At 42.6% G+C, this 14,676-nt stretch overlaps 1 protein-coding gene across 1 annotated transcript; it reads right to left on the bottom strand.

The window, feature by feature from the left end:
* Nucleotides 1–1,354: 1,354 nt before the first annotated feature.
* On the bottom strand, nucleotides 1,355–14,290 carry LOC128330995 (vomeronasal type-2 receptor 26-like). The gene is made up of 4 exons (XM_053264362.1): nucleotides 14,278–14,290; nucleotides 7,521–7,627; nucleotides 5,161–5,287; nucleotides 1,355–2,307 (listed from the first exon to the last, which is right to left on the bottom strand). Exons 1-4 carry the CDS (start codon nucleotides 14,288–14,290, stop codon nucleotides 1,355–1,357), a joined length of 1,200 nt encoding a protein of 399 aa, XP_053120337.1.
* Nucleotides 14,291–14,676: the final 386 nt, after the last annotated feature.

Below are 14,676 nucleotides of genomic sequence, written 5' to 3'. Positions count from 1 at the left end.
CAGACCTACCCAAGTGCAGGTACTACCATGGTGAAGGCCGGAAAATACTGTTCCTGTAGAATCTCTTGCTCGGCTGATGGATTTGGAATCAGTGAGGAAGCTATGGCTGACTAACAAAGTACTGGTGCTACATGAGACGGACCATTGCTGCTGCTTCTGAGGGCCAGACTAATGCATTGCCGGCATGTGTAGGGCGGGGTGAAGTTCAAAGAGCTCCCCTTCCCCAGAGGTGGCCTGTGGCCCCTGAAAATATTCCTGAGTGCTGTATAGACTTCAGGGACTTCTTTGGGGGTGGAATAGAGTACTTTAAAGGAAAGGAGAGGTCATTGAAACTCATCCACCCACATAAGCACTGACATCCACTCATCTTGAAAGAATGGGTGCTGTGTTGCACAACTCCATGCATAGAGCGCTTACTACCAAGCACTGCTGCCCAGTGACACAGTTACATCACAGGTATTCACATGCATGCTAGGGTGTGGGCAGTGCTCAAGCTTTCTGCTTCCCAGTAATTCAGCCGTTCTTGGAATAGATTCATTAGCCCCCATTGTCTTGAAACTTCTGAAAGGATAAGATGTATATCTTCTAAAAGGGGAATGATATGTTCAGACTTTATTTTGAGCATCAACCAGCAGGAAGAAAATACACAAATATCTGTTTATATAATCATGATAGCCGTTTGAGGAGAGAGATATGCTAATATTCATATGTGTGCCAGAAAACCTCTGAGTTTTCTTTTTAGAACAAGGCATTAGAGAAGTTTTTTGTTGGTGTGTCTGAGGAAGCTCTGAGAAAGGAATGTGGAGCTTTCACATGAAGGACAAAGACATGCCCAGGCATTACTTGCTTGTTCCTACCACAGAAAACAGACCTGGGATTCATGCTGCTCTACTCCCTCCTTGCCAGGGCTAAACGATAAGAAACACATGCAATGGGAAGAGGATTCTAGAGCTGTAATTGGATAGAGGCCTGGGAGGGATGTGGCCATAGCAGTAAGGAGCTTCTCATGGCATGTGATGTGACACTCTCCCTACTCAATAGGGAGGCCTCTGTGAGAGAAGCCAGTGTGCTGGCCAGGGAAAGAGGAGGCCTGCACGCTGGGGAGGGGGAATAATCCCACCCACCACCACCACAACACCCGTAAATTGGAAATGGCCACGGGCGGGGTGGTGCGGGAGTGCATGAGTGTGGGGTGTTGGGGACCTTGTGGGTCCCTTGACCCTCCGCGCCCAGGGACATTTGCACCCCCTCATCCAATAGATGCGAGGCCCATGATTTTAAGTGAAGCAAGGGAAAAGGCAGCACCAGCAGGAAAAGTATCAGGGGGAAATTAGTGAGTTCTACCTTGAGACACTCATGGGCTGCAGTCTGTAGAAAAGGTAACAGACACATTTTTTTTATTTTTTTTGTCCATTCTTCTCATTAGATGTTCCTTGTTGTTCAGTTCAGGCCTCAAAACCATAATATAACATTTTGGAGAAAATATGCAAGCCAGCAAGCCAGCACTGGAGGCTAAGATAGAGAAGATCTCCACAGCTACCATGTATTTCCCTTTTGTGCTCAGATAGGTTGGAACAAAGGAGAGCCACACACTGCAAAAGACCAACATGCTGAAAGTGATGAACTTGGCTTCATTGAAGCTGTCAGGCAGCTTCCTGGAAAGGAATGCAAGAATGAAACAGATAATTGCAAGGAAGCATGTATAGCCCAAGACACAATAAAACATTACCACAGACCCTTCATTGCATTCAAGTACAATTTTGTCAATCACGGAGTGCTTATCAGCATCTGGAAATGGAGGAGAAGTTGCCAGCCAGCCAGTACAAATACCAACTTGAAGAAGGGAACAGGATAGAGCCATGGAACTGGCCAGTCTTTTGCCCACCCATTTCCTCATCCTGGATCCTGGCTTAGTGGCCATGAAAGCCAGAACAACTGTGATGGTTTTTGCCAGCACACAAGAAACAGCTACTGAGAAGATGATGCCAAAAGCAGGTTGTCGGAGGAGACAGGTCACCTTCCCTGGTTGACCAATGAAGAGCAATGCAGACAGGAAGCAGAGCAGGAGGGAAATGAGGAGAGTGTAGGTGAGGCTCCGGTTGTTGGCTTTGACAATGGGAGTGTTGTGGTGCCTCATAACGATTCCTAGAACCAGAGCTGTGATTAAAGACAAGAAAATAGCCATAAAGGCTGAGCCAAGCCCCAGACGTTCTTCATAAGATAAAAAGATAACTCCCTTGGGAATACATGAATCCTGATTTTTGTTTGGATAGTTTTCATCTGTGCATTTGTAACAGTCATTTAGATCTGTAAAAAACAAGATATCATCTCAATCTCCTATATTCTGTAAGTCTCACCAACATACATTACCTTTGCCTCTTACAGATATAAAAGAGAGAATTGCTTTGTGATCCAAATGCACACCAGGTACTTATCTCCCCAACAATGATCTCCCCAACACCGGATCACTCTCTATACATCTGGAATAAAATTCAAAAGTTAGTGTAGGGCAAAAGGCGCATGCCAGTAGGATGGGAATAGGCTTAGTCAGACACATAGCTGTCATATTATCTATGAAATGCTGTGTTGAAAAGGCAGCTATGACATCTTTGTTAAATTCCCTGGGATTAGCAGCTCCTGCATTTCCAGGAGTCTTATATTTCTTAGAGCTACAGGGTAGTGATATCATCTGCACAGTATGAAATAACTCAGGATTCATGTTAACAGCATAAGACACAGAGCAAAATAAAGTGTGGGGGAGATTAACCATCATCTTTTATTACAGTCACTGATCAGAGATAATATACCACAGAAGATTAATCACAAATTCCATACATATCAAATAATATGCTACCATAGTTAATACATAGTTGGAGGTTTAGCCAAGGAGGATGATCTACATATATTACAGTTCAAAAATACATTTCAAATTACAACTTATCCACATCTATCTGAGTACACTTATTTAATCCATTAACGTTCTCAGCCTAACCTACTTCACAGCGTTGTTGTGAGGAGAAACTTAAGTATGTAGTACACCACTCTGGGCTCCTTGGAGGAAGAGTGGGATATAGAATCAAATAAATAAATAAGTGAGCAAGCAAGTAAGGAAGTAAATAAATAAATAAATAAGTGTTACCTTCAAACCAACCATCACATTGAACAGGAGTCACCTCGTGGCAAATTCTACTTGCAAGAAGGCAGAATTTGGCTACATTGGTAGAAATCCTTTCATTATGGTCAGACAATAAGTAACTTAAGTAAAAGTGTGCGTGTATGTGTGTCGGGGAGAGTTTACTAAACCCACAAAGAAAGAGTCTGGAAATTGAGCTTCCATGCGCCTGCTCAGACAATCAATTAAATAAGCAATACAGGTGGCTGGAAAAGTGAGGAAGAAAGGAATACAGTAGGAAATGCTTCTTGATCTATTGCCAGTGAGTCAACAGTTGCACTCCTGGTTTGTTTGCACAAAAGTTACACAAGAAGAATTGTGTATAGCTTTCCATTATTCCCTTCAACATGTATGGACTGAGGAAGAGGTTTCCACAACCTGGAGGCATGCCACTGATTGTAGAAATAGGCCCTGTTGGACCAGCAGAATGCTAGTCTGGAATGCAAGATCCCAAATTAGTGAAATTATCTGGTGCAACATCCCAGGTTCTTTGAACCTGTTCACTCAGTCATAAACAAAAACTATGCCATTGAGGTGTCCCTATGTGTCCCAACCACAAATGTCAGACACAACAGTTAAGAATGTGTTCTTTCATCTTATAAGCTTCTTATCCATCCCATCCCTCCTGAAAATGTCCCTTGAGTTTTAAATAATAAAGAAAAACAATGTATCCATGATACTTGGAATTGCCTTGAGACATTAGTATGAGGCAGTAGGGATGTGCAAACCGGTTTGAATTTGAACGGGTTCGGTTCCACAGTTCGAATTTGAACTGAACTAGGCATTGGGTTTGACCTGCCAGTTTGAATTCTAACCGAACTGAGCCTGGTTTGTTTCAAACTGGTTTGAACCTCCACAACTGGGCTGAGTGGTAGGCACCCATGGGTGACAACTACCACCCAAACCCCAAAGCAATTGAACACTCTGATGATTTTAATATTTTTTTTAAAAAAATAATATTATTATAGTGCCCCCAAGACAATCGGACACTTCTCTGATTATTGGTAAATTTTTCAAATTTTTCAAAATTTCCCATAGGGAATAATGGAAATTTGAGGCAGCCCCAACCCCCCCTTTGGGGGGTGCCAAGGTACCCCACAGAGGGTCTGGGGGAATGGCAGGGCTGGCCTCAACCCCCCAGGCACCTCCGACAGGAATTATTGTTATTTATTTATGCATTTTTGAAGAATTAATTTTTTGCTGCATAGACACTCATTGGCTCCATAGGAAATAACAGAGTGCCTTTTCATCTGCTGACCTTAATTGCTTACTGCTCTGAACTGAGTTCGGGTCACAGCAATTAAGCTATTAAGGTGAAAGGGAACACAGTGTTCTTTTGAATGGAAAGGTTGAATCAATGGTTTCCTGTGGGGTCAATTCATGTCTATGGAGCCAAAAATTAATTCTTTAAAAATTAATAATTAATCAACAATAAATCCTATCAACCTTGGGCTGCCTTGGGAGGATGGAGGATGGAGTCTCCGATTGCTTTTCTGTTTAGTGGGTGGTAGGCACCCCTGGATACCTACCACCCACCCCAGCTTTTTTTGCCCCTAGGTACTCCACATAGGGAATAATAGGCAATAATAAAGAATTTCAAAAATTCTTTAAATATCGTAGGAGTGTCTGATTGCTTTGGGGTTTGGGTGGTAGTTGGCCCCCATGGGAGCTTATCACCTAACCCAGTTTTTTGGGTTCAAACCAGTTCAAAACAGTTCAAAAACAGTTTGAACCCATTTTGAATTCCAACCGAACCAAACGGGGGTTCAAGCAAAAAAAAGAAAAAGAAAAAGAAAACTGAACCCCCAGACCCCAGTTTGAACCTGGTTGAATTTGAACCAAACCAGGCAAACCGCTTTTGTGCACATCTCTATGAGGAAGTATATAAATGTAACAAACAAACAAATGTATCCATGCTTTTCTATATACATTCATTCCCCTTGGTTAACACAAACATGACTGAAATAGTTGTATGATATAGTTCTTACCCATCTGGTTTGAAATCTTCCCTTCTGGACATGGGATGCAATCATAGCAGCAAAATGGCTCCCCCTCCTTCACTCTCTTGCTAAAGCCAGGATGGCAACTCTCAGTACACAGTGAAAGAGGCTGTGTCTAATGGGTGAGTGGGGGGGAGAATGATAACATTGAGAATAATGAGTTTTGAATCCTCAGGTTTCTGGGGCATGTACCCATAATAGTTGGTTGAGGGTTTCTCAATGCCTACTAAAGGCTGGGATATAATTTGTAATCTCACATTTTTTATGAATGAAATAGCATTTGGAATGTGCAGAAGGTGATCCCACCAGCTAAATGGAGGGGAACATACATGTGTGTAATGCAAGGCTGCACAATTTTGGCCCTCCTGCTGTTGTTGGACCAGAACTACCATCAACCCTAGCCCTAGTGGTCAATAGGCAGGGGTGATGGGAGTTGTAATCCAACATCTGTAGGAGGACCACAGTTGTGCAGCCTTGATATAATTAAACAGCATCTGGAAGTTTGGAGTGGGACCCAAAGAGAAAGGTAAAGAGGAAACAGAATGAGTTGGAAGCTTGTTCAATCTAAGTGAATACCTAAAGGGCAGAAATAGCTGGGAATTAACTGCAAGAGGTTGGGAAAGTAAGGACTTTCTGTTGGGATGTGATGTAGGATGGTGGATGTGATGCTTTAGAAGTTTGTGTGCTATTTGTCTTCAATTATGCTCTCTTTGTGTGCATTTAAACATGTTGGTTGCCAAACATGTCCTTCAGGGACATTTTTTGGTGGCACAAAGGGCTACCTGGTGAAAGGAAGATCTTTAAAAAAAACAACAGCCTACAGTGTGTACCAGTGCTGTACCAAATTGTACCTCAAACATTCATGCATCTGCCATCTTGTATCATGGTAGATGACCTCATCATAAACATTGAGCTATCCCTATATGTCCCTACAGCTGTAGCAAATTTGGTTCAAATCAGTTAGGTGGTTTACAAGTCAGCCCACTTGTGGTTCAAAGGTTTATGCATCTGCCATCTTGAATTGGGGTCAGGAGCAGAGCCAGCCAAATGGCAGCCTGTGTTAAGCCCCGTCATGTGCACAGGGGCGTGGCTCGGGCTCTAAAGAATCTCGAGCGAGCGCTCCCCATTTCATTTACACATTTATTTCCCTTCCTCTCCCTTCAGCGGGTGACATCATGTGCAACGGGAGCTCCAGAAGCCCGTTCATTGGTGGCCCAGGTTCTTTTAACCTGTTTGCTCAATGATGGCTCCGCCCTAGATTGGGGTGGATGACATAATCAAAAACTATGCCATTGAGGTGTCCCTATATGTCCCTACAACTGTAATCAATTTGATTCATATTGGTCCAGGCATTGTGAAGTTGACAGGGGGGCACACACACAAACACATAGTCACATGGACCCACAGATGGAATATCAGGTGATCGCATAAGCCTACTGCAAAGGAGAGGACAAGACCATTCAGTGGTGTCCTTGGTAAGAGTCCATGTGTGTGCTGCCTGCTCCTTCTGCTGTAACCTGCCTACTCCTTGCTTCCCCTGTGGGATTGTGGCCAAAAGGAAGAGAAAAGACAAAAGACTTGGTTCAAATAAGCAAATAAACTTTTCCTTCCAGGAATAACATACCAATGTGAGATCAAGGCAGAAAACAGCAGAGAGCACTATAGTGCTTCAATGAAAATCACATAAGAAAATAAGTGGAGAATTATTTAATGGACAGAGAGTTGAGAGAGAGAGAGAGAGAGAGAGAGAGAGAGAGAGAGAGAGAGAGAGAGAGAGAGAGAGATGGATTTGTCCAGAGGATATTCAGAAGCAGAAGTAGTAGTATGAATGAATAAATGAATGCATGAATAGCTGTATTATGACCATTGATTAGAAGTGCATACACACAAAAAATACTACATTCAGATAAGAATTCAGTCATACAGAGTATACCAACACAGTAGCCTCTTGTAGTGGAATCTAGGAAGCAGAGCTAGAAGTTAGCTGCTGGCAGATCTTAACAGCAGCTGCAAAAATTCTGGCAACATTGTGGGTGATAGAAGGCTCCCTATCTGCAAGAAGGCGTATGGCATAAGCAGTTCAGCTGGGAAAATGTGATAGCAGGGGAGAAATAAGATTACGCTATCATTGTAAAAAATGTAAAATGTAAAAAAAATAATATTATTATTATAAAAAGAGCAAAACAACAGCACATGGTAGACAGATTTGGTTTCACCTGAGCCACAAGAACAAATTCGACTGGCCAAAGGAATGTTCAAAAACCTTCCAGATAAAACTACTGAAGTTATCTTGGTCTGAGAAACACCCTGTGATGGCACGTTAGAGAAAGTGACAGTAGGTAGCTAACAGCTTCCAAGCTAAAGTCACCAAGGCCACCTCTTATGTTCTCTGAAATGGAGCTTAAATCATTCTGGTGTTCAATGTCCAAGATCCTCTCCTTGGCTTGATTGCGATCTAATAATGACAAATATTCAGTAGAAAAGCCAAGTGATGACAATCTGCCCAATAGTGCTTGTCTCCAGGTGCATTGAAACTAGGGGTGTGAAATTCGGGTTTTCAGGTGATTCGGCTTGGACCCAAACCGAATCACCCCTGTTCTGTTTTGTGCCCGAATCTGGGTCACCCGAATCACCCTTGATTCGGTTCGGATTTGGATTTAATCCGAATCCAAATCGATTCGGGGGGGTAAAAAGGGGCCCAGGGGCAAAATTTTCAGGTGAGGTGGTAGTTCCCAATGGGTACAGTCTACCACCCCAATTTCAGGGGGATTGGGCAAAGTCCTGATTTTTGGCAAATTTTTGAAGTTTTATTGTCTTTGGGGCAGTTTGGGGGCATAGCATGGGATCTGGCAAAAGGATCATTTGCTATGATACAATGAGAATTCACACCTCAGAAGTTTTTTCTGAGGTGTGAATTCTCATTCTATCATAGCAAATGAGATTTTTTTCAATTAAACAACTCTCATGACCCCACTTTCACTTTTTCACACCTCAATTACTATGAATAACATGAGGAAGTAATCAATTTAGCACACTTCACCTTATGAAGACAAACCTCATAAAAATAAATTCACCAAAATTCACCCCTCTGCCCAATCACTCTTAAATTGGGGATGGGTGGTAGCCTCCACCCATTAGGCACTATCTACCAGCCCACCCCACTCCTTTGGGGCAGATCCACTTTCTGCCCCCAATCTGCCCCAAAGACACCCAAACTTCAAATATTCCCAAAAAATCAGCCCTCTGCCCAATCCCCCTGAAATTGGGGTGGTAGCCTCCACCCATTAGGCACTACCACCCCACCCCACTCTTTTGGGGCAGATCCACTTTCTGCCCCCAAACTGCCCCAAAGTCAATAAAACTTCAAATATTTTCAAAAAATCACCCCTTTGTCCAAACCCCCTGAAATTGGGGTGGAAGCCTCCACCCATTAGGCACTACCACCCCACCCCACTATTCTGCCCCAGGCCCCACTTTCTGCCCCAATCTGCCCCAAAGACATGAAAATTTCAGAAATTTACCAAAAATCAGCCCTTTGCCCAATCCCCCTGAAATTGGGGTGGTAGCCTGCACCCATTAGGCACTACCACCCCACCCCACTCCTTTTGCCCAGATCCCATGCTATGCCCCCGAACTGCCCCAAAGTCACTAAAACTTCAAAAAATCGCCAAAAATCAACCATGAACCGAATCACCCGAATTTTTTGGGTCCGAAATTCAGGTGATTTGGCTCGTGCCCAAAAAATATCGGGGGACATCGGGGGTGATTCGGTTCAGCCCCGAATCACCCGAAATTGTTCATTTCGGGCACAGATCGTTCTGTGCCCGAAATTTTTTGCACATCCCTACCAATGACTTTAGTAAATGCCCCTTAAACAATAAATGCTCTCCAATCAATAAATGATGTCAATAGACAAAAGGCTTTCCCCAACCTAATCAATAGATGCTCTCTAAACACTCCGCCAAGAATCAATATATTCTCCCCTGAATCAATGTTCCCTTTAAAACTCCACCACACCCCAAATGTAGCCCTAATAGAGGCTCAGATATCACATGGGCCCAGAAAGGCCCCGGGCGGCTCAGTCCCTCAGCACGCTGTTCGTCTCCCTGGCCCCTGTGCTGCAGAAGGCTGGTGCCGTGCTCCCCTGATAATGCCGAAGAAGTCTGGCTCCCTGTTCCCCAGATTCCCAGGCAGCCTGGAAGTGCTGCTCCCAGTTCCTCTCACTCGTGATCGACCTGCTCACGTGGCCGATCAACGAGAAACCGACCAGTGCTCCTTCCTCTTGCCCAGCTGCTGAGGGACTGATGGTGGCTGCCAGGCAAGTTCCTCCCCGCTCCCTCTCCTGATTGGCTGGCCCTGGCCATGTGGAGGGGGCCAAGATGGTGGCCGCTGTGCCTGCTTCAGTGGCAGGAGACACATCTCCACCATGCCTCACCTCACCGCACATGCGCGGGGGTGGGGAGAAGCAGAATTGCAGGTCTGCATGGTTATTTTCCCCCAAGACAGTTGTTCTCCCTTTGCCAAATATAAGAAAGCCATCACTTTAAAAGGTTTCTCTTTGACCAATTGTCAGGGGCTTCTGAAGGTCCACACAGAACCAACAGAAAATATTCCTGACCCACACAGAACTGGATGAATTAAGAGCACAAGGAGTAAAAATTACATTCATCAAATATTCATCATTATCTATATATCTATATATATCTATCTATCTATCTATCTATCTATCTATATATATATATATATATATATATATATATCAAAATGCAAATAAATAATGGTCCACCAAGTATCTACCCACATCAATGACAATAGGTGTTCTTATACTCTAACAGAAATTTAAATCATAGCTATAAAGTAATGGTAGAAATCATAGGTAATGAGCTACTCTTGCTCTTTAATATTGAAATTTATATTGCAGGCTTATAATCATACATATCTCACAATGTCCAAAATATTTCAATATCCATACATTGTCTTGCCTTTACTTCTAGATTTTCAGTGTGTGTTAGACATGTCAACATACTGCCTTCCTCAGTGACTTTCCTAAGTAACATTTAATTCATACAAAGAGCAAAGATATTATTCCAATTTCCCTTTTGGGCAAACAAGATAGAAATTCTCCATAAATAGTAACTGTAAGCCTCTTACTAATGTAGTATCCATTTAGAAGCTAACACCTCCGGAGGGAGCATTTGTAGTTGGGGACAAATTTCTGCAATGTGGATAGAAGCAGCATGGTGGCATGAAAAGTTGACTTTGCATTGAAATAGCTGCCACAGATGTATAAACCCAAAGTGACATTGGGTAAGAGCTGAGGGTTTTCATTTATCTCTTTTACTGCAAATCCCAAGGCCAGGATGTGCCAATAATTCTTAAGCAGTACACTAAAAACATTGTTTTATATGATTTAAGAGTTTAATTGTTTTTGTGTTTTAATCTGTAAACTGTCCGAAGATTTTATGCGGGAAGGTATATAAATGTGGGGAGGTATATAAATGCAATAAATATTTTTAAAATAAAATAACAAGAGAGTACCAGGATATTTGAAAAACACTTGCCAGAATGTTCTATATCCTTTTCATGATTATATTCGTTATTACAGATTTCTTGACAAATTTATTCTTTTTATATACAAACTACCTTGGGCTTAGCTTCAATATTTTTTTTCTATAAGTAACATTAATCTTCAAGTAGAAATGCAAGTACAGAACAACAATATCTACACTTTGTTGGAAAGGTAAGATTTAGAGTGCATTTAAAATATTCTTCAAATTGCTAGATGATTCTGTTTAACATATAGAGCCTCTTCGCATGAGCAGTGAGAATGGCTAGAGGGTGGGCTGTAGAGAAGGCTGATTCAACATAACTTTCCCACAGATGAGAAGTCCTTCCTCCTTGGGCGGGCAGATTACCAGCCCAGATGAGCACTGGCTCCTTCCAGTAGCTCCGTGAGTCGGAGTAAAGGGGCATGCTGCCATGCATTACCTTGCCCCCGTGAAGCTCCAATAATACACCATATGGGTGCACGATGCATTATTGGGAACCCCCTCCTCCCCGAGTCTGCCAGCCGTGATTGCAAGCAGCCACAGATGACACACATTTGGGAAAACGGGGTGAGAAGAGTGCTTGCTCTCTTCACCCTGTTTTGAGGGCAGGCTCCTTAAACAGGTTTGCTGCCGTGGTGACACCAGGATTGGATGTGATCCTGGAGGTTCACATGTATGTGCAAAACAGGGCTGGGCTTCTGGTTTTGCACGCATGTGTGAATAGCCTCCCACACATCTGTGAATAGGCATGTATATTCAATTGTAAGAGGAAAATGTTCGGTATGAACAAGTACTTCCTTTTGTCCATCCTAAATCTTCTGTTAATTGCTTTCATTGGATGACCCCTGGCTCCAATATTGTGAGAGGGAGAACACAGGAACATAGGAAGCTGCCATATGCTGAGTCAGACCATTGCTCTAACTAGTTCAGCATTGTTTTCACAGACTGACAGTGGCTTCTCGAAAGTTGCAGGTAGGAATCTCTCCCAGCCCTATCTTGGAGATGCTGGGGAGGGAGCATGGAACCTTCGGCTCTTCGCAGAGTGGCTCCACCCCTGAGGGGAATATCTTACAGTGCTCGCACATCTAATCTCCCATTCATGGCAGATTTTTAAAAAATCAAATCAAATCATTGCTTTAATAATCCCCAAAAAGTTTCTATCAAATTTACTTATGAAGCACAACACTTCAAGGATTCTCTGCTTTAGCAATGCTGTGGCAAAATCATGGCAGCTTTGTAACATTTCTGGAGGAAGAGGAGGAGAGGTTTCGTAGGTGCAGCCTGTGCTTACAGCCAGCTGTTAACACTGTTTGTAGCAAAGTTTAAGAAAAACAATAGCAAGAAAATTACAGATATTTTTGCTTCTCACTTGTACACTGTGTTTCCCTGTTTTAGGGATCCTGAAAAACCACCAAATCTCCCTTTCCATTTTTGCCTTTAAAATGATCATTATATTGTCAGTATCTATACTATCATTGAGAGCAGTTGCCTTCCCCTTCTTCCCTGCTTCAGGGGACTTTTTTTCCTTAAATGTAAAAATAAAAGAATACACAAACGTTTCTTCCTGTAGAGCGAAATAATTATCTACTTTGACTTTATTTCTAAAAGAGTTCATAATTTTAGAAATACATAGTTCCGATTCTGCACAGTGCAAAGTGTTATGATTCTGACCATCCTGAATTGGACTGGGGTAGGCCCCATAGAAGAGAACATCTTCTTCACTATGAACCACACCGCCCATTGAGATCATCTGGAGAGGTCCGTCTGCATTTGCCACCGGCTTGTCTGTTGCTTACCCAGGGATGGGCCTACTCCATTGCGTTCCCGAGGATTTGGAATACACTTCCTGCTGAAATGAGAGCCTCCCCATCTCTTATAACTTTTAAAAAGGCAGTCAATGCATTTGTTCACCCAGGCTTTTAATTAGATATTGGTTTAACTTTGATTTTAACAGTTTTAATGTGTTAAATTCTAATTGTCGTAATGTTTTAATCTTTTAATCTGTTTTTATTATTTTGTTGTAAACCGCCCAGAGACTTGCATTTTGGGAGTATATAAATGTGTTAAATAAAATAAATTTTGTGTGTGTGTGTGTGTGTCAGATTGGATGATGCAAGAAGGTTTTCAATATCAATTAGTAACAGTTTCAGCAATCGACCTTGTGTGTGACTGTGACCCAGGCGCCCAAGCGTGACCTCTGCTTTAGAGACAGAGGAGGGAGTGGAGAAAGAGATATGTGGGATGGGAATATGTTATGTTGTGTGTTGAAATGTTTCTGCTAATGCATATTTGCATAAATATACAGTACCTGTATATATCCTTACATTCTTGCTGTTTGTGCCCTCAAGAACCCATGTATTAAAAATACTGGGTGTGTCATGGCGTGTGTGTGAAGGGGGATAATGCTTAACTTGCAATGTGGCAGGGGGCTCCACAGGTCCAGGCTCCAAAATTACCTAAGTGCCCTTCTGAGTGGAGAAAAATTTAACTGAAATACAGAGCGAAAACTTGACTGTTTGAATACAGGGTAGTGGGGAAAGGGGAGGGGAACAATAGCGATGAAGCAATGTCCAGGGAAACACACACTTCTCCTAAGTCTGTTAAACTTAGGGACAGAAAACAGCATGGCTTGTGTGACTCTGGGCAATCCAATTTCTCTGACTGACCTGGCACAGAGATCCTCCAACTATACTTTTCTTCCCCAGTGAAAATATAAAGGATGTAATGGGACTGCTGTGATGTGAATGGGTTAGGCTTGATTGGGCTTTCAACTATTTCATTCATTCATTCATTTAACATTTATATTGCACTCTTCCTCCCAGGAGCCCAGAGTGGTGTACATAGTTAAGTTTCTCCTCACAACAACCCTGTGAAGTAGGCTGAGAGAGAAGTGACTGGCCAAGAGTCGCCCAGAAAGTATCATGGCAGAATGGGGATTTGAACTCAGGTTTCCCCAGTCCTAGGCCAGAACTCTAACCAATACACCATGCCGGCTAGTGCAGAGAATAAGATGGAAAGCATGGCCATTTACAACAGAAGAACCTGTTTGGGTTAATTATGTTGTGGGATATATATTCTTGCATAAGCAGAATAGTAATTTTGTTTTTGATGTTCAGTTATTGTGACTTGCCACTAAGGTCAGAATTCTGTCTTTAAACAAACCGTCCAAGATGTTTTCAAGAGGCGCTTATTGAGATACCAGAGGTTATACTGTTTTTCTTGAGACATGAAGATGCCTTATAGAAGGAAATCACAGAAGCTTCATTCTGTGGGGGATACTGGTGGAAAATGCAGTCAGATTCTGATTAGCTATCCCTATGACTGCAAGGCTGGAGAAGCTGCCAGTTCTCAAGGGCTGCTGGGCCAGATGGACAGGCACAGAGTCTGATCCGTCTGCCACTGCTTCGATATTGAGGGCGGGGGAGAGACCTGCACAGTTCACCCCCCACCCCTGGCTATGCACATGACAGCTAAAGTTATGGAAAATATTGGTGATGTGGGGGGGCCTTGTGGTGGTGGGGTGTTGTGGTGGGGGAGGTCTGGGCACCAAATTTACCTAGGTGCGCCATGTCCATAGCAGCCTTGATATGTTGTGCAGCATTTCCAGCATGTGATGCAATAAGTTGGGCATTGGATTGAACTGACAAAGTTCATTCTTAGGATAGATTCATTGGTCACAGTATCTTAAATGTCTCACTGAATAAAATGTATGGCTTTGATTAACATCATGATGTGCTAATATCAATATGTTCATCCCAAAACTGTTGAGAACGTTGTTTGTTGCAGAAGACATTAAAAATAATTTTTAAACTGTATGATATTGCAATAACTTCATGCATTCCAAGAAGATCGTCTCTTCAAAGGGAAGCCAAATGAAAAATATGTATAGGCATATAATATGGTATTCTTTACATAAATCTGTGTTTTCTTATTCTCAATGAAATTTCATACTTAA

The sequence above is a fragment of the Hemicordylus capensis genome, chromosome 6, assembly GCF_027244095.1.
Source record: "Hemicordylus capensis ecotype Gifberg chromosome 6, rHemCap1.1.pri, whole genome shotgun sequence".
Lineage (NCBI taxonomy): Eukaryota > Metazoa > Chordata > Lepidosauria > Squamata > Cordylidae > Hemicordylus > Hemicordylus capensis.
This window is presented reverse-complemented; position numbering and strand designations above follow the sequence as displayed.